The following is a 24067-nucleotide window of genomic DNA, read 5'->3' on the forward strand; positions in this document are numbered from 1 at the left end:
TGCTACTGTGGACGGCGGCCCTCGATCTCTAGCAGAACGGCTTTGCTGTGTGTGACAGACTACACCTAAATGCTTAGATGGGGAGATAACTCCTGATGTATGTGATTGCACATGCCTGTGTATCCCTGATTTGCCAAGGGCGGTTGAGGAGGCATCGCTTCTTTGCATGGAGTTCATGCACAATCTATGTTTGTGCCCAGGGGCAAGACAGGTTAATAAGGCTAGGAAGGAGGGGAGGACGTGGGAGTGGGTAATAACTGGGGAGGACTTCAGAGCATCGACCTGGGGGGAAGGGAGGAGGGCCGAGGATGGAGGGTGTTCCCTGTTGCTTCTGCCGATGTGTCAAGTGGCAGGAGAAATTTTGAAAGCTGTGAGGAGGAGCCAGTGGCTGCGTTTGGGGGTGTTTTGTACCCCACCCTCCCCAGTTGTAGGAAAACCTCTTTCCATTCCGAGGTAACTGAATTGAAGGACGAAGACTAACCCGGGAATAGGAGGAAAGCAATTGTCCCGTTGCTCCCTCTCCTGTCATTTCTCCCGTTTGCCTGCTGACTTTTCTCCAAACCAAGTTCATCCGCGCCAAGGTGACAACAGGTTACCCTGCCCAGGTGCCAGCCGTGGGGAATCTGCCGAAGCCGCCCCGTGTATTCCAAGCTGCCCTGTTATCCAGTCACCATCCCTGAGCATCCGGACCACTTCTGATGGCTGTGGCCTCTGCCGCCCCAGGGAGCATCTTCTGGAAGCAGCTCCTATTCTCTCTCCTGGTGAGTAACAAGCAAAGGATTAGGGAGTCTAAGCATGTTACTCGGTGCTGCCTTCCTTCAGGTCGGGCTTGAAAGAGAGGAGGGCGGGAGTGGAAGGCAGAGAAGGGAGACTGGAAGAACAGGAGCAGAGCTGAGTAAAATTCAAGGAAGCACAGAGAGACTTGGGACCCAGGACGGCTGGTGTTTGGTTTGCTTTTCAAGTTTCCACCACCAAGCTGTTCATTTTTCAAGGGAATCCCCTGTTCAGTCTTGCTAGGGTGTTTTTCTACGGAGCAACGGGATGAATTCACTCCTCAGGCATTTGGCCCGGAAAGTTTTGAGGTTTGCTTTTGCTGCTAGTCACTAAATAAGCTGTACTTGTTTCACCTGCTTAGTTCCCCTGAGCTTCGAGAAGAGGAAAAGGAGTCTGCTTGAAGATGTGAGCTATCCAGGACTCGCTTCATTTTAGCCAGAAAGGGCTGAGAGAAGGGCGGAGCTCTTAGTTCAAGGAAGGCGTTTAACTGGAAAAAAAAAAAAAAAAAATCAAGAAAAATGTGACATTCATGGATAAAATACATGAACTTCACTTCCACTTATGTTTTTTGTAACTGTGTATTTAGGTGCTAATTTTTTCTTTGGCGGGGGTTAGGGAGAGAGAAGTTGTCCCACATCTACATCTGGCATTTCTGAGCACTGAATTTCTTTCTTGTTTTCATTTTAATAAAATATTTTAGCTTCGGATTATATTTTCAGTATTTAAAGATTTTATTGTAAAAGGGTAAATATTTTCTCTGTATAAATAGTACACTAGGGGACTTCCCTGGTGGTCCAGTGGCTAAGGCTCGATGCTCCCAACGCAGGTTCAATTCCTATATCAGCGAACTAGATCCCACATGCCACAGCTAAGAGTTCTCATGCCTCAACTAAGATCCCGTGACTAAAATCCAGCACAGCCAAATAAATAAATTAAAAAAAAAAATACACTAAGTGGGGTTAATAGTCATATGCTCATCCTATAATTGTCTGGGGGTATGTGTAGGGGGAGAACAGAGATCTTTAGTTAGTATTATTAGTTAGGTAAAATGAAGGGAAAGCTTTCCAAGATATTCACCCAGATTTCTTTTACTTTTGGTCTCTGCTTTGTACAGTACCCTTTGGTTCATCCACTGCCCATCCATTCCTTATGCCCATGATGCCTAAAAATGAGTCTGACCCCAGCTTCCTCCAAATAACTAAGCTGCTTGTTTAACTTGAAGACTGTGATATATTGTATGTCTTAGAGATCTGCTCTGTCTGTGAGGCAGAACCAGTGGAGACCCTAGGGCAGGAAGGAAAAATGATGGAGGTATGAGAGGATATGTAGATGTATCCTCTGAGAATAATGTGTGACTATATAGTATAGATGTGTAGGTCTATGAATCTACATGTGTATATACACATATCTGTTTCTAATTACAAAATGCTGTTCCACATTATATACTTAGACCATTATTAATATATAGTTTTTTATATACAGAAAGTTCTTTAGGTATATTTTTGTACATTCCGTGACATTAGAAATGAAAATATTAAGAAGTCAAGTAAGTAGTAAAAAGACCCATTTTTTAAAAAAAGGTTATTTAATTTAAAGCCAGAATACAAATACAACTTTTTAAATTCCAGTTTTTGGTGTTATCTAACAGAGTTATTGCAAAATTACAGACTATTCAAATAGGCCTACATGATATAGCCAATAGACTTGGGTTGAGTTAGAAAAGAAATGTACATCCATAGTATAGCTGATGGTTTTCTTTCCTTCTCTCAAATAATGGGTCCCCTAACTCTAGAAGGGCTTGCCTTGTGGCTCAACTGGCAAAGAATCTGCCTGCAATTCGGGAGATGTGGGTTTGATCCCTGGGTTGGGAATATCCCCTGGAGAAGGGAAAGGCTACACTCCAGTATTCTGGCCTAGAGAAGTCTATGGACTGTATAGTCCATGTGGTCGCAAAGAGTCAAACACAACTGAGCGACTTTCCCTTAACTCTAGAAATACGTCCTCAGAGAAATATTGGTTATAAAATTCACCTCCCTGTTAAAGCTCTATTTTATATTTACATAATAATAAAACAGTCATTTTGAAAAAGAGTAGAGGAAGCAAATAAACAGAAAATGCCAAGAAAAATAGGTTCTGAATTTACAGACACTTCAGACGGTAAAGCATCTGCCTGCAATGTGGGAGACCCGGGTTCAATTCCTGGGTCGGGAAGATCCCCTGGAGAAGGAAATGGCAATCCACTCCAGCACTCTTGCCTGGAAAATCCCATAGATGGAGGAGCCTGATAGGCTACAGTCCATGGGGTCTCAAAGAGTCGGTCACGACTGAGCGACTTCACTTTAAAACTGATAGCGTTTCTTTAATTTTTCAGGTAGGCTCGGTTTTTTCTTGAGTTAGGTATATGGCTTGGTAAAGCAATATTTGTGTCTTGAATTGAACTAAAAATCTTTACCCTGTTGAAGTCTACTCTCCATATTTTGAAATATATTTCTTTTTTAGACTAATTTTGTGAATGAGATCATTTAGACTTTGAAGTTTATGAGCCAAGCCTTTTTGAGGAGTAATCTGAGGTCAGGGAATACTGGTGGATGTTGATCTTTAGGAGGTTAAAAACATCCTCAAGTACCTCAGTTTGCTTGGGGCTGTGAAAAGGATGATTTGTATACAAATACATAATTATTGAATTCCAAAGTTAAGTACTTTGTTCGTGCTGAGAAATCAGAAAGACATTTACAAATGACCTTAGAGATGATAAACTCTACATATAAAGTCAATAGTTTGTAACACATTTTCTTGAAATGATGCAATACAATCCAGGTTCTAAGAACTCTGTTCATTTTAATTTTTTCATTGCTACTAAATGACTGTTGTGTTCCTAAAGCCACTTTCTTTGCTATTTCCTTTTTAAATGAATATGAAAAATATTGAAAGATTAGAAGATTAATTTGTTATTGAAATTCACAATATTTTTATCAGTAAGACAAAACTGTAATGTGAAAGCTTCTGATCAAATGTAACTCCTGATTTTTTTCTTTCTTTTGAGGTTTTAATATTATTTTGCGATGCTTGTCAGAAAATTTCTCTGCAAGTTCCTTCTCATCTTCGGGCTGAAGCACTTGTAGGCAAAGGTGAGAAAGGATGTTAAGAATTTCATAGTTTTGACTGCTACATTTAGCTTTCGGCTGCTCAAGCCATACGGTAGTCATTTTGGCATTAAAATTCGACTTGAAAGATAACTTGTTTTTTGGTTGTGGTTAGAAACAATTAAAGCACCAAGTTAACTGTGTTACTTTTCTTGGCAGGAAAATCAGCAAACATCAGAAGTCTAAATTATCTTAGTTTAGTACAAACAAAGCACCAAAATGAGAAACGTATTTTAATTTCCTATGACTGATCTGCTGCCAAAATTGCCAAACCAACATTCTTTCACTGATCAGATAGAAAATAGACATGACAAAATTGAAGTGCCCAAAAGAAAATTTATCCTGGAGATTGATGACAAAGACCAGGTGCCCAGCAAGAATTTATGTGATCTATTTTACAGAAAAGCTTCTGAAAGTCAAATAAAATTTTAAGTAGTCTTACTGTCGGAGAAGGCAATGGCAACCCACTCCAGTACTGTTGCCTGGCAAATACCATGGACAGAGGAGCCTGGTGGGCTGCAGTCCTTGGGGTCGCTAGGAGTCGGACACTACTGAGCGACTTCACTTTTACTTTTCACTTTAATCATTGTAGAAGGAAATGGCAACCCACTCCAGTGTTCTTGCCTGGAGACTCCTAGGGACCAGGGGAGCCTTGTGGGCTGCCGTCTCTGGGGTCGCACAGAGTCGGACGCGACTGAAGCGACTTAGCAGCAGCAGCAGCAGTCTTACTGTCACAGCCAGGGTTCCCCGGTGGCTCAGCGGTAAAGAATCTGCCTGCCAATGCAGGAGACGCAAGAGAATGTGGATTCAGTCCCTGGACTGGGACGATCTCCTGGAGAAGGAATTGACAACCCACTCCAGTATTCTTGCCTGGGAAATCCCATGGACAGAGGAGCCTGGTGGGCTACAATCATGGGGTTGTAAAGAGTCAGACAAACTGAGAGCCTGAGGATGCATACACACACTGCTACAGCTATATCTGAGACATGAGTTGGTTGTTCTAAGTCCAGGAATAACATCCATTTCATCAATATTTTTCACTAGCCTTAAGTTTACGACTAGAAAAACATATCTCATATACAGAAGTGGTATTCTTTCCAAGACAGACAATGCTTTGCCCAGTGTTTGGAGGTTTTAAATTAATTCCTTTTTCTTTCAAAGGTACTAAAAGGATACACAGCCTACACTCTCAAGACACATAGTAAATATGATAAATATTGGGTTAGCCACAGAGTTCATTGGGGTTTCTTCTGTAACAGCCTATGGAAAAATCTGAATGAACTTTTTAGCCAATCTAATATATTAAATATGAATCTGCAAAGGAAATATTTTGATACAACCACTAGGGATTATTAAGCATGGAGTTTATTAAGTTTCCAAAAGATTTTATAGAAGTAGTATGTGCAATATTACTGAGAAATATTATTCAAGTGTAGAACAGTTTTCTAATTTTTTGCAAGACAGTTTTATTAATAGCTATCACCGATGATTTCAAAGTTCAAAATCTGACATCATGCAGTTAGTTATACTACATGTAATAGAGAACGATGCATTTGTGCATAATAATGAGTTAAAGTGGAAACAATAAATCCAGTGACATTAAAAGTATTTTATATCTATCCATAAATTAATTGCTAATGAAATCAGTGGAGACAGCAACTCCATCAATTTAATTATTTAATTTTTATGGCCTATAAGTTTTAGAATAGTAAGTACTTCACACACCCCTAGCGTAACCTCCCTCTTTTTGCTTCTCCCACATTAACTAGAGGTTGTCATTCCTGTAAAACTTGTTCTATCCTTGTTTCACTTTACAAATTACTGTAAAATTTCTTCCCGGCAGTGAATCTGAAGGAGTGTCTCCAGTCCGCCAGCCTAATCCAGTCAAGTGATCCTGACTTCAGGATTCTAGAAGATGGCTCCATTTACACAACACATGACCTTGTTTTGTCTTCTGAGAAGAAGAGCTTTTCCATTTTGCTCTCAGACAGTCAGGGACAGGGGCAGAAGGAGATAGAAATCATACTGGAAGCAGGAGGAAAGAAGGTATATTAGACAAGACTTAAGCACAATAATCTGCTCACCAGAGCCCTTCATCTCATTTATTTCCATCCTTGTTAAAATTCTTGTTCTTGAATACTCAGTTTTTTTTCTATTCCATTTATAACAAACATATGTAAAGACTAGACTGCTTTAATGAGTAATAGAGTGATTTATAAGTGGTGTAAAAATGAACAGCTCTGTAGCCAGGGAACAAAGGCAGAATATCAAAGGTTTCAAATGATGTTCTGAGGTGTGGCAACAAGAGTGACTTACCTGCAGAACAAGGCAGGGCAGGTCTAAGACTCATTGAAGATTGATTCTGGCTGGAGGTGTGACACTCCACCCTGTATGGCTTTCCCTCGAGTGACTGTGGCTTTGAGTCTCTCTTTAAAGAAAAGATGAGAAGGTCTCCAGTTTATTCCTATCTTAACAGAACATTTTACAAGGCCCTTTTCTTCAGAGAATGCTGTATGGCCAGTCCACAGGATTGGTTTGAATGTTCTGACTCTGAGCTAGTCTTCTTGCAGGGAGTGGTGATGCTTAGGAAGGGAGAAGGTTCCTGGAATTCATATAAATCTCACTTTAAACAAATTATGCACAATGAATTTGGTCTTAAAGATAATTTATTAATAAGTGATTTGATTTATAAGGAAGTTTTTCAGCTCAATTCCTTTTGACTGTGAGAATCTTCATCAAATTTAGAATATGCTTACATATTACATATCCTTTACATTTGTTTAACATTTAGACTTAATGTTATATAATTACATAACATTAACGTAAGCCTTAATGTAACATAAGGCTTATACAATATTATTTTATATCCAAATTGTAAAGAGTCTCCATATGAAATAAAATATGCTGGAACACATACTATGTGTCTTTATATAGGTATACAAATGCTTTTCAAGTTAGCTAGTATTTTAGCAAATTTTGGTTGTACCACTCTTAGTGGAATAAAATCAATTCTTTATTTTTTCGATTATTTCTTTTTAGTGGGTCAGTATTTCTTCAGATAGTATCTTTTATCAAAACCCTATAAAGTTCTGGTGATGGTTAGGTGATAAGTGATTAAAACAGGAAATAGGTGAAACTGGTTGTGTGTGTGTGTGTGTGTGTGTGTGTGTGTGTGTTACTAACAAAAAAACAGAAATTGGGCATTATCCATAAAATTGTTATGTGCAACTGTTACCTATTTTCTTCATGTTACTGTTTATCTGAAAAATCACTGGATCCAGAATGATAAGCAATGCTGTATTTTTTCACCTCTCATCCAATGCAGGTTCCTAAGAGACATATGAAAGACGCAGTCCTTAGGCGAAGCAAGAGGCGATGGGCGCCTATTCCATGTTCACTGATGGAGAACTCACTAGGTCCATTTCCACAGCACGTGCAGCAGGTACATGTCATCTCATTTGATGTTATATGTTAGCTTTGCTTCTTTGTTTTTAAAACTTTCCATTTGAGAAGCTCTTGGTACTAATAAGGACCATCTATTTATGAGAACTAGGGTCCTGTAGAAGAGTTTGAATTTTATCACTTCCCTCCAAAAGTCACATTTTAGCATTAGAAACAAGTTGTATATTTTGAGTTTCTGATTCTTTTAGGTCTGCATCCAGATTCTCCCAAATATCTTGCCAGAATTTAGCATTCACATACAGAGGACATGCCTACAGATTTTGCATAATTCAATTCTCCCTTTTATCAGCACTTACCCTCACAAAAAAAGGCGAATATATCTGTTTTCCAAAAAGTGGTATTACTGCCACTTAATTTAGGCCAGTTTTCAGTTCAGTTCAGTTCAGTTGCTCAGTTTTGTCCAACTCTTTGCGACCCCATGGACTGCAGCATGCCAGGCTTCCCTGTCCGTCACCAACTTCTGGAGCTTGATCAAACTCATATCCATTGAGTCGGTGATGACATCCAACCATTTTGTCCTCTGTCGTCCCCTTCTCCTCCTGCCTTCAATCTTTCCTGGCATCAGGGTCTTTTCCAATGAGTCAGTTCTTTATCCAGGTGGTCAAAGTATTGGAGTTTCAGCTTCAGCATCAGTCCTTCCAATGAAGATTCAGGACTGATTTCCTTTAGAATTGACTGGTTTGATCTCCTTGCATTCCAAGGAATTTTCAAGAGTCTTCTCCAACATCATAGTTCAAAGGCAACAGTTCTTCAGTACTCAGCTTTCTTTATAGTCCAATTCTCACATCCGTACATGACTACTGGAAAAACCATAGCTTTGACTAGATGGCAAAGTAGTGTCTCTGCCTTTTAATATGCTGCCTAGGTTGGTCATAGCTTTTCTTCCAAGGAGCAAGTGCCTTTTAATTTCATGGCTGTAGTCACCATCTGCAGTGATTTGGAGCCCAAGAAAATCAAGTCTGTCACTAATTCCATTGTTTCCCCATCTATTTGCCATGAAGTGATGGGACCGGATGCCATGATCTTCAGTTGAAATTGTACAATTTATGATGCATTAACTATGGGAGGAAAGTTGTGTTATTTCCAGTTTTTTAGTCACAAAAATTTCCATTCCAAATAATTCAAAACCACTGAAATCATGGCTGTATACAGGAATAAGAATAAGTGAATCAGAATAGAAAAAGAATAATCAATGCCATGATTTTTCCATACATATGCAGATAACTTCAAAGAATTTAGTATTCAATAATAAGTGACAGAGTTTGTGGCTTCGCACAATGCAGGATATAATTGAGAATTTAAAAATATGGGAGACACTGGGAAAGAAAGAATAGATATATGGGAAAGAGAGCAAGAAATAAAAAATAAGGGCTTCCCTGGTGGCTCAGTAGTAAAGAGTCTGCCTGCCACTGCAGGAGACCTGGGTTTAATCCCTGGGTTGGGAAGATCCCTTGGAGAAGGAAAAGACAACCCACTCCAGTATTCTTGCCTGAGAAATTCCATGGACGGGGAAGCCTGTCTGGCTACAGTCTATGGGGTCACAAAAGAGTCGGACATGAGTTAGTGACTAAACAACAACAATAAAAAATAAACTATCACAAGAGATTAGGTTGAAAGATTTATCATGATATATTTGCTCTTTTCCTAAACTGTCAATTATTGTTACAGGTTCAGTCTGATGCTGCACAAAACTACACCATCTTTTACTCCATAAGTGGACCAGGGGTAGACAAAGAGCCCTTCAATCTGTTCTTCATAGAGAAAGATACAGGGGATATATTTTGTACAAGAAGCATAGACCGTGAGCAATATCAAGAGTTTCCGGTAAGATGAGTGCATCATTAATTCAGATTTATGTTTTTTATTACTGGTTTAGTATTTTCAAGCTATTTATATATATCAGAAGAATCAATGATTTGTCTTTATATTTTAAATATTGTTCATGTGTCATACAAACTTTAAATTTCTATTGGTACAATAGATGAAAAAGGATGATTATTACAAGGGAAGAAAAGAGAGGGGAAAGGGAATATTTAATAACAATTTTAAAGGACAGGTTTTGATGTATATAATCCTGGGACAAGAGCAGTGAATTTTATTGAATTTAAAGTTCTCAATAATAACTTAGCTCTGATCACATGATAATTTAAAAAAAATACTGATGATTGGGCCAATTCCCAGAAATTCTGATTTAATTGTTTCAGGATGAAAGTAAAAGTGTTAGCTGCTCGGTCTTGTCCGACTCCTAGCGTCCCTATGGACTGTAGCCTACCAGGCTCCTCCATCCATGGGATTTTCCAGGCAAGAGTACTGGATCCCTTAGCGTGGAATTTATTAAGATACAGGGATGAAAACCAAAGTATAAGTTTTATTACTGAAAAAGCCCAGCTGGAGGTTGTTTGGGGAAAAGTGAAAAAGGGAACATAGGGAACATGGACGGCTATTTCAAAAACTTCTCTCCTAGAGATTAGAAGTGGAAATGTCTTTCCCGTCAGGTGAGCATGCGAAGATGTAATATGGCCTTTCAACACAGCAATGAGGATTTTCTGTTACTTTGGTAGATAATGGTGAGATCACAGAAGAGTCTTATTCAGGAATATCATGATTAAAATTGTGCTTTATGGAAATGCATCTGACTCCTGAAAGCTACATAGTTTGGAGAAGGTCAGGACAATTATAGGAAAGTTTGTCGGATGTTGGTTGGCAAGTTGGTCGGCCAATACTTTGGCCATCTGATGCAAAGAACTGACTCCTTGGAAAAGACCCTGATGCTGGGAAAGATTGAAGGCAGGAGGAGAAGGGGACGACAGAGGATGAGATGGTTGGATGGTATCACCAACTTCATGGACATGAGTTTGAGCAAGCTCTGGGAGTTGGTGATAGATAGGGAAGCCTGGTGTGCTGCAGTCCATGGGGTTCCAAAGAGTTGGCTATGACTGAGCAACTGAACTGAACTGGTTGGACGTGTGTGTAGGATACAACAGGAAAGTTGATAGGATGCATTTGGGGTCACATGAGGATGGTGGCTTTGGAAATAGAAAAGAGGAGATGAATGATAAAGAGACACAGAAATGCTGTAATCTCAAGAACCTAGTGCACAGAAATGCTTCACTCTCTAGGGTCTGGCAATTGACTAACATAAGGCCAAAGAGGGAGGGGTTAGATACCTGGGATTTTAATCTTGGTTCATTCTAGAAAATGGTTACAGTAGGGGAATCAAGAAAGTTAGCTACAGTGAAGAACTGAATTCACACAGAGTTCACTCTGGGCAGCTTTAGTTGTTTCTGTTAGTGGAGAAAATCTGTTTAACTCAACAACCATTTACCAAAGACTGACTGTGTGTATACTGCATAAGAAGAGTTCAAAAATAATCTTATGGTATTTAAGAGAAAGGGCATCAAATCATTGCATTTGGGGCCAAGATATATCCTTTTGAGATAGAGTTTGGAATGCATATATAATTTTGCTAACACTTTTACTACACAAGAAATACATCTTTAAGGACAGAAAAATGAGAAAATACAGGTAAATAGAGAAAAGAGCATAAATGAATCACCCAGAAATAGTTGATATATATTGTTTATTTCTTAAGTCATTAAATCGTGTCCAGCTCTTTGCAACCCTATGGACTGTAGCCCACCATGCTCCTCTGTCCATGTGATTTCCCAGGCAAGAATCCTGGAGTGGATTACTATTTCCTTCTCTATATATGTGTATCAGTTCAATTCAGTTGCTCAGTCATGTCTGTCTGACTCTTTGTGAACCCATGGACTGCAGCATGCCAGGCTTCCCTGTCCGTCACCACCTCCTGGAGCTTGCTCAGACTCACATCCATCGAGTTGGTGATACTGTCCAACCATCTCATCCTTTGTTGTCCATATATAAGTCTACAAATAACTAGAATCATATTTTGTACAAACTTTAGGAAAAAAAAACAATAACAACTTGTCATTAGCACAACCTGGGGAAGTCTACATGCATTCTAACAAGGAGAACAGTATGCAGTTAATTCAGGGACCAGAGAAGCCTCATTGAGTGGGAGTGTGTGATATTTGATGGGAAAACAATGAGAAAGGATTGAAGCTGGAGGGCGGGCATAGATTGTGGGGCTGTGTTGTCTCTCTGTTGCATACATTCTTAGATAGACCTTTGCCAATGATTTTTTTTTAAGTATTATGACTTTCCCCAACTGCTAAGTTCAATTTTGTGCCTAATTTGTTATTTAAGAATCAGCTGATGATGTTCATCTACCTTCTAGATCTATGCCTATGCAACCACTGCAGATGGTTATGCACCTGAGTACCCACTTCCCCTGGTATTCAAAGTGGAAGATGACAATGATAATGCCCCATATTTTGAAAACAAAGTGACTGTCTTTACTGTGCCTGAGAATTGCCGAACTGGTAAGTTCATGTTTTAGGAAAACATGAGATTTTTTGCTTCAGTTGAATTCTTTATTACTGTTTTAAGCACGGCTAGGCAGAATATTTTTTAAATGTTTGACTTTCAAGGTATTTTACATACAGACCCTGGCAGTCCAATGGCTAAAACTACATGCTCCCATTGCAGAGGGTCCAGGTTCCATCCCTGGTCAGGGAGCTAGATCCCACATGCCACAACTAAAACCCAGTGTGGCCAAATGAATAAAAAATATTCTACATAAAACTTTGTAGTCTTGTAAGATCATAGGCTCTTCAAAGTCAAAGTCTTTGTATTAATTTTCTAAGCACATGTAGAAGGCTGCTAACTGATCCACTAAGTTTCTAACTTTGTTAGATTAATCCACAATGACAGACAAATGCTGTTTATATTTTCTATTTTGATCATGTGCACAGGTGTCCATGATGTATTTATAAAGCAATAGATCTTTTGAATCTTTACAAAGTCACAATACCTTTTCAAGGACTCAAAAATAGATTATGGTATGGAAATGCTGATCAGGCTTATAACATATGTATTCCTTTACTTTGCTTATTTTCCAAACAAATTGGAAAAAAAATTTTTTAAACTAGTCTGATGCTCTTAGCAGCCAAGATTGTGACCTCATCAAACCAAAGGGTGTAACAAGTCTAATTTATAAAATCACAAGATGTGTTCTTAGTGTCTAAGCCTTCTTCATTATGTTGTCACTGTGTGTGCATATTTAATGTTACTCTCCACAAGAAATGGTTTGCTAAGGTAACATTACCAATACTCTGATTTCTGAGCCATAAAGCTTGTCCAAATGACACTCAGACTGTTGTGTAATGTTTGTCTTGTATGTATTAGCAATTCAGCACATCTATTAAAGTAAAATAGCATGAAACCTTTGTTATCATATGCAAAGCTAGTCTTTTCCTTTAACATTATCAAGTTGAATATAAAAGAAACAAGATATATAGAAAAGGTCTCATCTAGAAATGGTCATGGACTAGATTAGGAGGAAGAATTTGAGCACCCCTGTTCCCAAGGGTGGGGTGAATATTCTTACCTATGTAGAATAGAAATCATATTATCAGTGGTAGCCACCTAATTGAAGTTTCCAGGTAAGGGGAGCTTAAAGCTGTGGGAGAGCATTTAGGCACTTCCCTGTTGGCTCAGTGATAAAAAAGATTTGCCTATCTGTGTACGAGCTGTAGGAGATGTGGATTCAATCCCTGGGTTGGGAAGATCCCCTGGAGGAAAAAATGGCAACCCACTCCAGTTCTCTTGCCTGAGAAATGGACAGAGGAGCCTGGAGGGCTACAGCCCATGGGGTCGCAGAGTCAGACAGGACTAAGCATGCATGCATGCTTCAGTTCAGTCACTCAGTCATGCCCAACTCTTTGTGACCCCAGGGACTGCAGCACACCAGGCTTTCCTCTCCATCACCAGCTCACGGAGCTTACTCAAACTCATGTCTATCAAGTCAGTGATGCCATCCAACCATCTCATCCTCTGTCGTCCCCTTCTCCTCCCGCCTTCAATCTTTCCCAGCATCAGGGTCTTTTCTAATCAGTCAGTTCTGCTCATCAGGTGGCAGGCTTATTTATTGATAAATTAATCAACTTGGGGGTTTTAGGGGTGAATATGCCACAGCAATGCCTTGATTTTATTTTTGTTTGTAATTCAATTAGATCACTCCTTTAAGTTGTTGACAGCATTGGATTTATCTAAACAGGAACCTCAGTGGGAAAAGTGACCGCAATAGACCTCGATGAACCTGACACTCTACATACTCGTCTGAAATACAAAATCTTGCAGCAAATTCCAAACAATCCAAGACATTTCACCGTACATCCAGACACAGGTGTCATCACCACAACTACACCTTTACTGGATAGAGAAGTAATGAATTGCTTAATTTCTCAATCACTAAACTATATTTAAACTGATCATGAATTCCCAGAGAAGTTAAAGTAAAGTTCTTGGTGGCCACCTCTCCAAGAATGTTTCCATTATATAGATCTTCCTACAGAGATCGTGGGAAGATACAAGGTCTCAGAGATCGTTGACCTGGTTTGATGTGTGGATATTAAAACAGCTTTACTTTTTAAAATATTAAATCAGAAACACCAGCTTTTCATTGTACTGACTGAAATACCTTTTCTTTATTTGCATTTATGGTGGCTTCTTTTTTTTTTAATCAAAAAAGAATGTTTGTGAAAGAATCAAAGCCTGAGAAATGGCTATGAGACTCACAAGTTATGTGTTCATCAGTGTATCTTTTTCCTTTCTTTTAGAAATGTGATACGTACAAGTTAATAATGGAAGTTCGAGACATGGGGGGCCAACCTTTTGGTTTATTTAATACAGGAACAATTACTATTTCTCTTGAGGATGAAAATGATAATGCACCATATTTTACAGAAACTTCTGTGAGTATATATGTGTATTCATTTATCTAGCTTCATTTACATCTTCAAAAAACAGATCTAGAGTCTGGTAGCTCCATGAGATTATATATTTTGGTTTTAATAGATACCATTTACAAATAACATCCACATAAAAATATGATTTCTGTAAAAATAATCACAGTGCTAGGATGCAAGGAAAATAAGTACTCTTTTAGTCATCTACAAGTCTTTCAGTTCAGTTTAGTTGCTCAGTGGTGTCCAGTCTTTGCAATCCCATGGACTGCAGCACACCAGGCTTCCCTGTCCATCACCAACTCCTGGAGGTTGCTCAAACTCATGTCCATCAATTTGGTGATGCCATCCAACCATCTCATCCTCTGTCTTCCCTTTCTTCTCCTGTCTTCAATTTTTCCCAGCATCGGGGTTTTCTCTAACGAGTCAGTTCTTTGCATCAGGTTCTTAGCCCGGAATTCATTAATATAGTTGGTGTTTCTTGGATACCAAGCTTTGGAATCAAATTCTTTGGAGTTAAATTCCTTTTACAGGGTGAGGAAAAGAGGGCATTTGTCTGTGTTCTTTACACCTCATCTTCATAAGAGAGCAAAGGGGCTAGTTTATATCTTCTGCTCCACTGAGAGCTCAATAGTATAGGTTGCCCACTGCCATCTATACACAGGCTCTTTATATATGGGTTATATATGAGGAAGCTTTCACTTAGGAAGTACACAATACAAGAAATATATATTGGATGATACTTCTAGAAAATGATTCTTCCTTGAACTTTTCGTGAGTAATCTTCACATTTTCATTAACCTATACCAGAATACAAGTCAAAGAAGAGAAAACCTGCAGTGAGAAGCACATTCATCTAATTGTTTACATCAATCTTTGTAATTTATAAGGATATGTTTTATCTCATATTTCATAGAAGGAAATGAAAGTTCAGTTAGGTAACTTGCCCATGCTCTCTTACCAAGAGATCATATATGAGAAAAATGTAGGATTAGAATCTATATCTATTATTAAAAAAAAAAAAAGAATCTAGACCTGTTATATTCCAAAGGCTATTAGGCTATCATCTTTCTAAAGTCCTTTTCTGTAACCATATTTCTTGAGGGGGTTAGGGGAGAGAAATTATGATTTCATTTCTCAAAGAAGGCAAATTTTTTTCCTTAAAGTGTTTGTCTGTGAATTAAAAGTTTAAAAAATACAATTTACAATTATCTTTAAATAACTGAAGGTTTAATATCTTAATAGAAAACATTTATGTATTTTAAAAAGAGGAGTAATAGACTATAAATATTGTAAAGGTTCAGACTAAAGCTAGATCTGAGGGCTTGAATTAGAAAAATCACCTCAGTCAGTCATTTCAGTTACTCAGTTTTGTCTGACTCTTTGCAACCGCCTGGCCTGCAGCACACCAGACTTCCCTATCCATCACCAACTCCCGGAGCTTGCTCAGACTCATGTTCATCAAGTTGGTGGTGACATTCAACCATGTCATCCTCTGTCATCCCCTTCTCCTCCTGCCCTCAATCTTTCCCAGCATCAGGGTCTTTTCCAAGGAGTCAGCTCTTCTCATCAGGTGGCCAAAGTATTGGAGCTTCAGCTTCACCATCAGTCCTTCCAAAGAATATTCAGGACTGATTTCCTTTAGGATGGACTGGTTGGATCTCCTTGCAGTCCAAGGGACTCTCAAGAGTCTTCTCCAACACCACAGTTTAAAAGCATCAATTCTTTGGTGCTCAGTTTCTTTATAGTCCAACTCTCATATCCATACATGACTACTGGAAAACCATAGCTTTGACTTGACAGGCCTTTGTTGGTCAGGAAGTTGAAAAGGTAAAGCATGAAGAATGGACAAGATTCGAAACAGCATTATGCGTTAAATGTGTACATCCTTCCCACTGTGTTTTTGCACATTTCCATATCACTTTGCTTTCTTTTCCTTTAAATAAAACTTTGAATAGAAAATTACATTAAAACTATGAATTTATAATAACAATGGGCAATTGTTTCAGTATACTGTAGAAGTAGAAGAAAACAGAATTGATGTTGAAATTTTACGAATGGCGGTACATGACCATGATTTGCCAAACACACCTCACTCGAGAGCTGTGTACCAGATCCTAAAGGGAAATGAAAACGGAACCTTCCAAATCAGTACAGACCCAAATACAAATGAAGCAGTCTTGTGTGTTGTCAAGGTAAAAAATATTTATATATATGTGTGTGTGTGTGTGTGTATGTATATAGTAATTCCTGTATGTATATAACTAGAGTTGTTGCAATGCAATGCTGAAATGATTTATATTGTTTCATACATGAGCTTTATTATTATTATTTTATCCTCATTTTCTCTTAGACGGAAGAGGTGGTTGGTACCAAACTGATTGTTCTATATATGGGGAAAACCAAGGCAGAGACATATTAAACTAATAAATAGATACTAACTTTAGAAGCGGTCTTAGACACCCACTCATCTAATTCCTTATGAAGTATAAGACGGAGAGAAATGGAAAAATCAATATTTGAAATTAACCTCTTGACTTTTCGATTCTCTTCACACTCATATTATAGTTTTACCACTCTACAGTATATTTTATAAAACAGACTATTTACTAAACATTTAGCATCTATTCCCACTAATTCTCCAATATTTGAGGTAACAAGTATGTTGGGATTTTAAAAATTTAATTGCATTTGCTGTCTCAGAGAATGTTCACTTTAACTGAACTTGGTTTCTTTTTGAGACCTTCTACCTGCAACGTTCACTAACTTCTTACAACTTTCCATATTAATTTCTTAGAGGCAGTGTATTTTCTTAGAAGGGATATGCATAAATTTTGCCTTCCTCATTAAGTTTTTAGAAAATGTCCTTTAATTATAATATTACCTATTCTATCTTTTTTTCTCTATTTCTTTCTTTTTTAAATATTTGACCTTTTCTCCTAGGTTTAGTTCTCTCTTTTTTGTTATTTTGGTAGATTTAGTCTCTAATTGTTAATTGTTTGGAGATTCTTTCTAGTTATTCCCTTCAGGAACAAACCCAAATATTATGTACTTTGAAAAGGTGCTGCTAGATAATACAATTATATCTTTTGATTTAGATAATCACAGTAACTGCTCCATTATAGCCAAATCTCATGTCCTAGTAGTCTTATTACGGAGCCAAACTTGGGTCCACTCACTCCTGCGTGGTAAAGACAATCTACTGACACTCAGTTGTGGTAAAGTGCAGCTTTCTTGTAAAAGTTCCAATACAAGGAGAGTGACTGACTTGTGCTTGAAAACCCCAGACTCCCCTATAGTGTGTGTGTGTTAGTTCCTCAGTCTTGTCCGACTCTTTGTGACCCCATGGACTGCAGCCCACCACACTCCTCTGTTCATGGAATTCTCCAGGCAAAAATACTGGAGTGGGCTGCCATTCCCTTCTGCAGGGGATCTTCCCAACCCAGGAATCAAACCCAGGTCCGCACTGTGGGCAGATTCTTTACTGTCTGAGGCACCAGGGAAGCCCCTAAGGGTTTCAACAAGCCATTTACAAAGGCAAGGTTGAGGAAGGGACATTCCAGGTCTGTGGTCAGCTACCACACAGTGCTCTGATTGGCTGATGGTGAGATAACAGGAGTTAACAGTATAAATCTTTAGGTCTAAGGGCTATGTGCTCATGGTCATCAAGGAGTTAACATCTTCCATTTGGTGGGTTGGGGGCAGGGTTTCACATCTTTAAAAGAACTCAACAAGTGTGCACCAGGTGTCATTATCTAGGTACTTCAGAGAGGAGCTAAAGCAGAGGATATGAGGGACAAGGCTGCCCTAGGAAGGCTCCATAGGGTCCTGCTTGATTACAGTCTATCTAATTATTAAAGGGACTTCTGCTGATTTAGTTATCACTGTTACCCTATTTGATAAATAATAAAATAATGAGAAATTGCCCATTGAAATTCATTCAAATATTCTGTATTTTTATTCATATTCAAACTTGTTTTTAAAAAAAAATGGAGGCAGGAACTTCCTGAAGGAAAGCAAGAAAAAAAATTGGTTGAATCTTAAAAATAAACAAGTTTGCACTTGGTAGTGTTTGTCGCTTATAGGAAGCTGATTATCCATTGTTAAAACATGAGCTGCAACTTCTGGTAACATTTCATACATAATGATTCTCCCTTTGGTGCTAAAACTTAGAATCATACTTTCCTCTTCTGTATATAGTGTTAAATATTGACTCATTCAAGTGTGCTTATTGAACAGCCACTGAACTATGAAGTCAATCGCCAAGTTGTTTTGCAAATTGGTGTCCTTAACGAAGCACAATTCGCTAAAGCAGTAAACTCAAAAACGACTACGACTATGTGTACTACAATTGTCACTGTTAAAGTTAAAGACCATGATGAGGGTCCTGAATGCCAACCACCAGTAAAAGTTATTCAGAGTGAAGATTGCCTCCCTGCAGGCACAGAACTCCTTGGATACAAAGCGGTGGACCCGGATAGGGGCACTGGCGAGGGCTTAAGGTAAGATATTTTCAAAATTTTCTTCTTTTAAATTGTGATGTTCATCCTCACGCTCAGTTGCTCAATAGTGTCTGATTCTGTGACACCATGGACTGTGTAGACTCTGACTCTTTGTGACCCCATGGATGGTAGCCCACTAGGCTCCTTTGTCTATGGAATTTTTCAGACAGGAATACTGGATAAGGGTACCATTTCCTCCTCCAGGGGATCTTCCCACCCAGGGATGGAACTCACATCTCCTGCACTGGCAGGCAGATTCTTTAACATTGAGCCACCTGGGAAGCCCCAGTTGTGATTGATGATTAATTTCGAATTTGGGAACATTCTATGCGTTTTTCAGAATGACAGATTTTGAGCTTGTGTCCACTCTTTGGTTTGAACTTTTACATTTGATTTCTGAAAACTAGGTATAAGAAGATACAAGATGAAGATAACTGGTTTGAAATTAATGAATACACTGGTGACTTGAAAACTGTAAAAGTGCTAGATAGAGAATCAACATTTGTAAAAAACAACCAATACAATGTTTCTGTGATTGCATTCGATGCAGGTGAGTGCAAGTTTCTAGAAATAAAATATAAATATAGGACATATTTTTAAGGAAATCTTGGAGTTAAATTTGTTTGTTTCCACATCAAAATTTAATACAAACAGTGATTGTTTAATTGCAAACAATGGTTGCATCATGATTGCTTAATTTCTTGGCAACCACACAGTTGAGGTCTCAGTGTATCACTAACTCAAAAGTTGCAGGTTTCAGTTTCAAGGTTCATATTATTTGATGTCTGCCATGGACCTGGTGGCATCATCAAGGATCTCTATTTTTTTCAGGATTTTTAGGTTTAGATTATTCTGATTTGAACTTGCTGGAGGGGTTCAACTCCCCAAAACAGATGGGTTCAGATAGGTTTGCTCTGAGTCGTTTTTTTGCTGGGGAATAAAACATTTATCCTATTTCCTAAATAAATGTCCAAACAATGGTTTTTGAAGTCTTTTTTTACTGAGATTCGCAATCATTCTCCAAGGTTAATTCTAGAACCTATCTTGTGAAGAAATGTCCTAAAATAGTGATCTCAAAACCCTTTTGAACACAACCCTCCAAGCAGTAAATCATTTTTTAATATGAACCTTTGCAGTGTAAGCTCTGTCAGTTGGTTTCTCTTTTTGCAATGCAAGTGCTTGACTTAAGCGTTGACTGCGATCTCAAATAAACACATTCTGAGCCACAGAGCTAGATCCAGAACCATGTCAACCCCCTATCCCATCTCCCCAGGCTCCTTTGTTTTGGAGATCTTGGTTGATTTCAATAACTCACTGTTTGAGCTGCTTGTTTTTCTCTTCCTGTGCTTTAAATTCTTGCTCTTGTGTTTTAAATTCATCAATAAAGAGTGAGCCTGTGAAACCCAAGGCTCCAGCCTCCACCTCAATGCAAACAAAATCCCAGATGTCACTCCCCTTGTCCCACACCGCCCCCCACAAACTTACTCTGGCTATGTGATGTATCATTTCCACGACTGGTAAATAATAAAACTTCCCCTGCCCCCAGAGCTTCCTGATGGTTTTTACTTAGGGCATCTTGCAATCATTATAATCACAAGGGTCAGTTCAGCTGCGACTTTGATTATTGATAGACTGAGACCTGCCAAACAACTACCCCAGGATATTTATTGGTGTGTTTATTTATAAATATATATATATACTAATATGCTAACATCATACCATACTATGTATACATTATAAAAATAGACTTTAAGAGAAGATTATAAAAAACATAAGTAAAAGTTACAATATGGCATTTCATCTCATCAGTTATCCACTCACTCATTTGGGGTAAATTTCCATAAATGATAAAGATGAGTGAACTTGGGTTTTTCTGATAGAGCCTATGTTTTTGACTATCTGTTTAATCCAAGATGGTTGTCATGGTCTATGGGTTGGAAAAGAATTTCCGGAAATGAGGCAGAATGAGAGATGAATTAAGTTTATTAGAGTGGGAGAAGCTGTTAGAACAGGCCGGCTCAAGGGAGAATCAACTCTTTTCTTGGGCTAGTAGCTGATTTTTATGGCCTCAAGACAGAAAATTCCTACTGAAAATGGCGGCATTAGGTGATTGGTTAGGATGCTATAGGGTGGGTATTTTACCTAATATGGGGTCAAGGAACTGGCCAGTTTAGATCTAGAGGCTCATGGCAACAGTTGCTATGGGGCTTGGTCAGTTTCAGAGATTTTTGTCCTGTGACATTGGTGCAGGGTTCTATACCTGTGATCTTGGTATAGAGCTCTACAATGGTATGGTTAGCATATTTTTATACACTGGATATTCAAAACAAACAAGCTGGTACAGCAATGCTGTGGTCTTTTTCTCTGTTTTTGGTCTTTTTCTATAGAACCATTGAATTTCTTTAGCAGGAATGGGCAAGTGCATGAATAAACAAGTCCAATCCCATGGAAATAAAAAAAAGCAGAAATGGTCCAAAGCCATGAAATGACTTGTTCATTTTATGAAAAATTACTTCTTCATGCTGGTTCATTTTACCCTTTAATAGTTTGATAATAAGATAAAGACAAATATTTTCTCACATATTATACTTCTACTTTTTTCTATAGCTTTACAATAAAAGCCACATCTACTTTAAAAAAAATAGATTTTCTGTTGAGAGACAAAGGTTAAACTAATAAAGATGCTGCTGCTTATGATGTACATGGCAAGGGCAAGCCAGTCCATTCACATCTGTCCCATTTAGGTTTTTTCTTTGCTTTCTCTCTCAGCCTTGGTGTATTCTTGTTGCCTGGGAATGGGAATGGTCTGTCGCACGTCGTAATCAATGAGAAAACCAAGCAGTCTGAAAAAAGTATGCCCACGAGTGGAAAATATTTCAGTTTCAAAGTCTGAAAGAAAACCACAATTTGAATATTGTTGCCTAATCATGTGATATGATCTTCCTTTAATTTTTTTTAAATTATTCGCTTATTATTTAGTTTTGGCTGTGTTGGGCCTTCATTGCTACATGGGCTCTTTTCTAGTTGCACTGAGTAGGGGCTACTCTCTAATGGCCATGTGAGGGCTTCTCATGGCGGGGGCTTCTCGTGTTGCAGAGCATGGGCTTTAGAGCTTGCAGGCTTCAGTAGCTGTGGCTCTGGGGGCTCTAGAGCACTGGTTCAATAGTTGTGGTGTGCGGGGTTAACTGCATGTGCAATCTTCCCCGACCAGGGATCGAACCTGTGTCTCCCGCACTGACAGGCAGATTCTTAACCACTGGACCACTAGACAAGTCCTTCCTCTCCTCTTGGCAGCTCTCACAGAATCTTTTATTATAAATCTTTCAGTATAAGTAGGAAAAGAAAATACCCTACTAAACCCTGGGGGAAACAAGAACTGAGAAATACACTTAAAACTGCCACTACTTTATAATCATGGTGATTTGCTGCTTATAAAAAAGCAAAGGTGAAATCTGATTGGTTCAGGAACACAATTATGATGTGAAATAAGGATTTATATTTACTCACTTATTGCACCAATGTTGATTGTCTTTTAAGTCCTAAGTTCTAAGCCATGAAAACTAGGATTCATAAGACAAAATCAAATTTTTCACATAATATCAGTTGAAGGATGATTATATTCTTATAAAAGATTCTCTGGTATGAAAACTTTCCCCATCAAAGAATGTATGAATATCATAAGAAGTGAAAGCAGTTAAAGTGTTACCAAGCTGAAAGGATAAAGGGAGGTGATTTCACAGAAATGGTGATAAAAAAGGAAATACTCTTCAGGGAGAAGGAAAATATGGAAAACAGAGATATAAGAAGTTAACTTTGTCTTTTGGTGATAAAAGAATGTCTGTAAGTATAGTGATCATAGTACAAACAAATGAAATGTCATATCTATGTCTCAAGCTCATGGATAACCTGGATGTGCTCAAGAAGGAAAGATAGGGTGTTAGAAATTTTAATGGAAGATTATATGGTGAAGGATTTTGGTTATTTAAACTTTAATCCATTTTAATATATGCTTCCAAGGGTCAAATATATAAGTAATTACTTATATTTCTACATGAATATTTAGTTTTGATGCTCATATATAGTTCATGATGATCATCTAGGTATCCAGTTAATTTCCTTGTATCTTTTGTGTCAGTTCTTTTTTGTCAACCAGGTTGCTTGCTTCTCTGCTTTCGTTCTAAAAGCACTGGTTTGTACCCTCTCCACCTACAATAAGGCTGCCCCTTCTGTTTGAAATTCAGGTCCCTCTGCTTCTTCAAATGGATGGCAGTGATGACGTTTGTGATAACTCTCACTAATCTTTGTTGAGTTCCTCTCTGAATACTTTTTTAACCCTGCTTCCCTGGGAACAATACTGTAATTATCACAGTATAAGTATATATACTTATATATAATTAAGTATAAGACACATATAGATGATGTGTCTTCTCTATAAAAATGGAGCTCTCTTTGTTTCTCATATACAGTCTTTCCCTCTAGCGAGGCTATGAACTCATGTTCATATAAAGACCCTTATCTCTGCTAAATATCTTTTTACCAAGCATCTAGCAGAGATCTTGGCATGTTTGCTTCGTGTAGGTACTGGTATTCGCCATTCCTCTGCTGTTCTGTGAGTCTCCAGGTTCCAGGTTGTGAATTTTATTGCTTAGACCTTTGCAAATTCAGGTGCCTAACAGGCACTTGGATCACTTAGTTTTAATGTAGAAACTTGAGTTCAAAAGTTTACAAATGCTTTGGTATGCTTGAGTGTAAAAAGAATTCTCTTAAAATGAGTATTTCAGGGTTGTCATGCGGAAGAGGTAAACTTTTTGCGTGTATAGTCCAAAAAAAGAAAAAAATTGGAAATGATTAGGAGATGTATTACAGCTTGGTAAGAAAGAATCTGAAAACTTTCCAATCGTTAATGAAAGAGTTCTGTATATGTAGTGGGCTGATTTATAACCCAGTGAACTTTCTGTTCCTGGAAACATTTAAATAACAATGGGGAACTCTTGCTTTTCAGAGTTCTTATTGTTGTAAATTTAGATTTTAGTTAACCCAAGATGTACTTTCTAGCCTGGAGATTATGACATCCCTTACTCACTGATTCTTGGCATTTGCTTATGTGTTTAACTTAAAATAAGGTTTGTTCTTATTTAGTTCCTTAGTTGTGTCTGACTCTTCTGCGACCTCGCAGACTGTTGCCCGCCAGACTCCTCTGTCCATGGGATTTCCCAAGAAAGAACTGAAATGGATTGCCATTTCCTTCTCCAGGGGATCTTCCTGACCCAGGGATTGAACTAGTGTCTCCTGAACTGTAGGCAGATTCTTTACCACTGAGCCACCTGGAAAGCCCAAAATAAGGTTTAGAAACGGGCAA

The 24067-nt window shown here is 38.3% G+C and overlaps 1 protein-coding gene across 2 annotated transcripts in view; it reads left to right on the forward strand.

The window, feature by feature from the left end:
• Positions 1-698: 698 nt before the first annotated feature.
• The window catches only part of DSC1 (desmocollin 1), a 32707-nt gene continuing 9338 nt past the window's right edge, over positions 699-24067 (forward strand). For both annotated transcript variants that reach the window (XM_068993950.1, XM_068993951.1), the window contains exons 1-11: positions 699-761; positions 3818-3902; positions 5761-5963; positions 7243-7359; positions 9048-9203; positions 11638-11782; positions 13519-13685; positions 14081-14215; positions 16216-16401; positions 18446-18708; positions 19116-19258. In XM_068993950.1, the coding sequence (XP_068850051.1) occupies positions 699-761; positions 3818-3902; positions 5761-5963; positions 7243-7359; positions 9048-9203; positions 11638-11782; positions 13519-13685; positions 14081-14215; positions 16216-16401; positions 18446-18708; positions 19116-19258 (1663 nt within the window). The remainder of the gene's footprint in view (positions 762-3817; positions 3903-5760; positions 5964-7242; positions 7360-9047; positions 9204-11637; positions 11783-13518; positions 13686-14080; positions 14216-16215; positions 16402-18445; positions 18709-19115; positions 19259-24067) is intronic.

This window comes from Capricornis sumatraensis, chromosome 21, assembly GCF_032405125.1.
Source record: "Capricornis sumatraensis isolate serow.1 chromosome 21, serow.2, whole genome shotgun sequence".
Classification (NCBI taxonomy): Eukaryota; Metazoa; Chordata; class Mammalia; order Artiodactyla; family Bovidae; genus Capricornis; species Capricornis sumatraensis.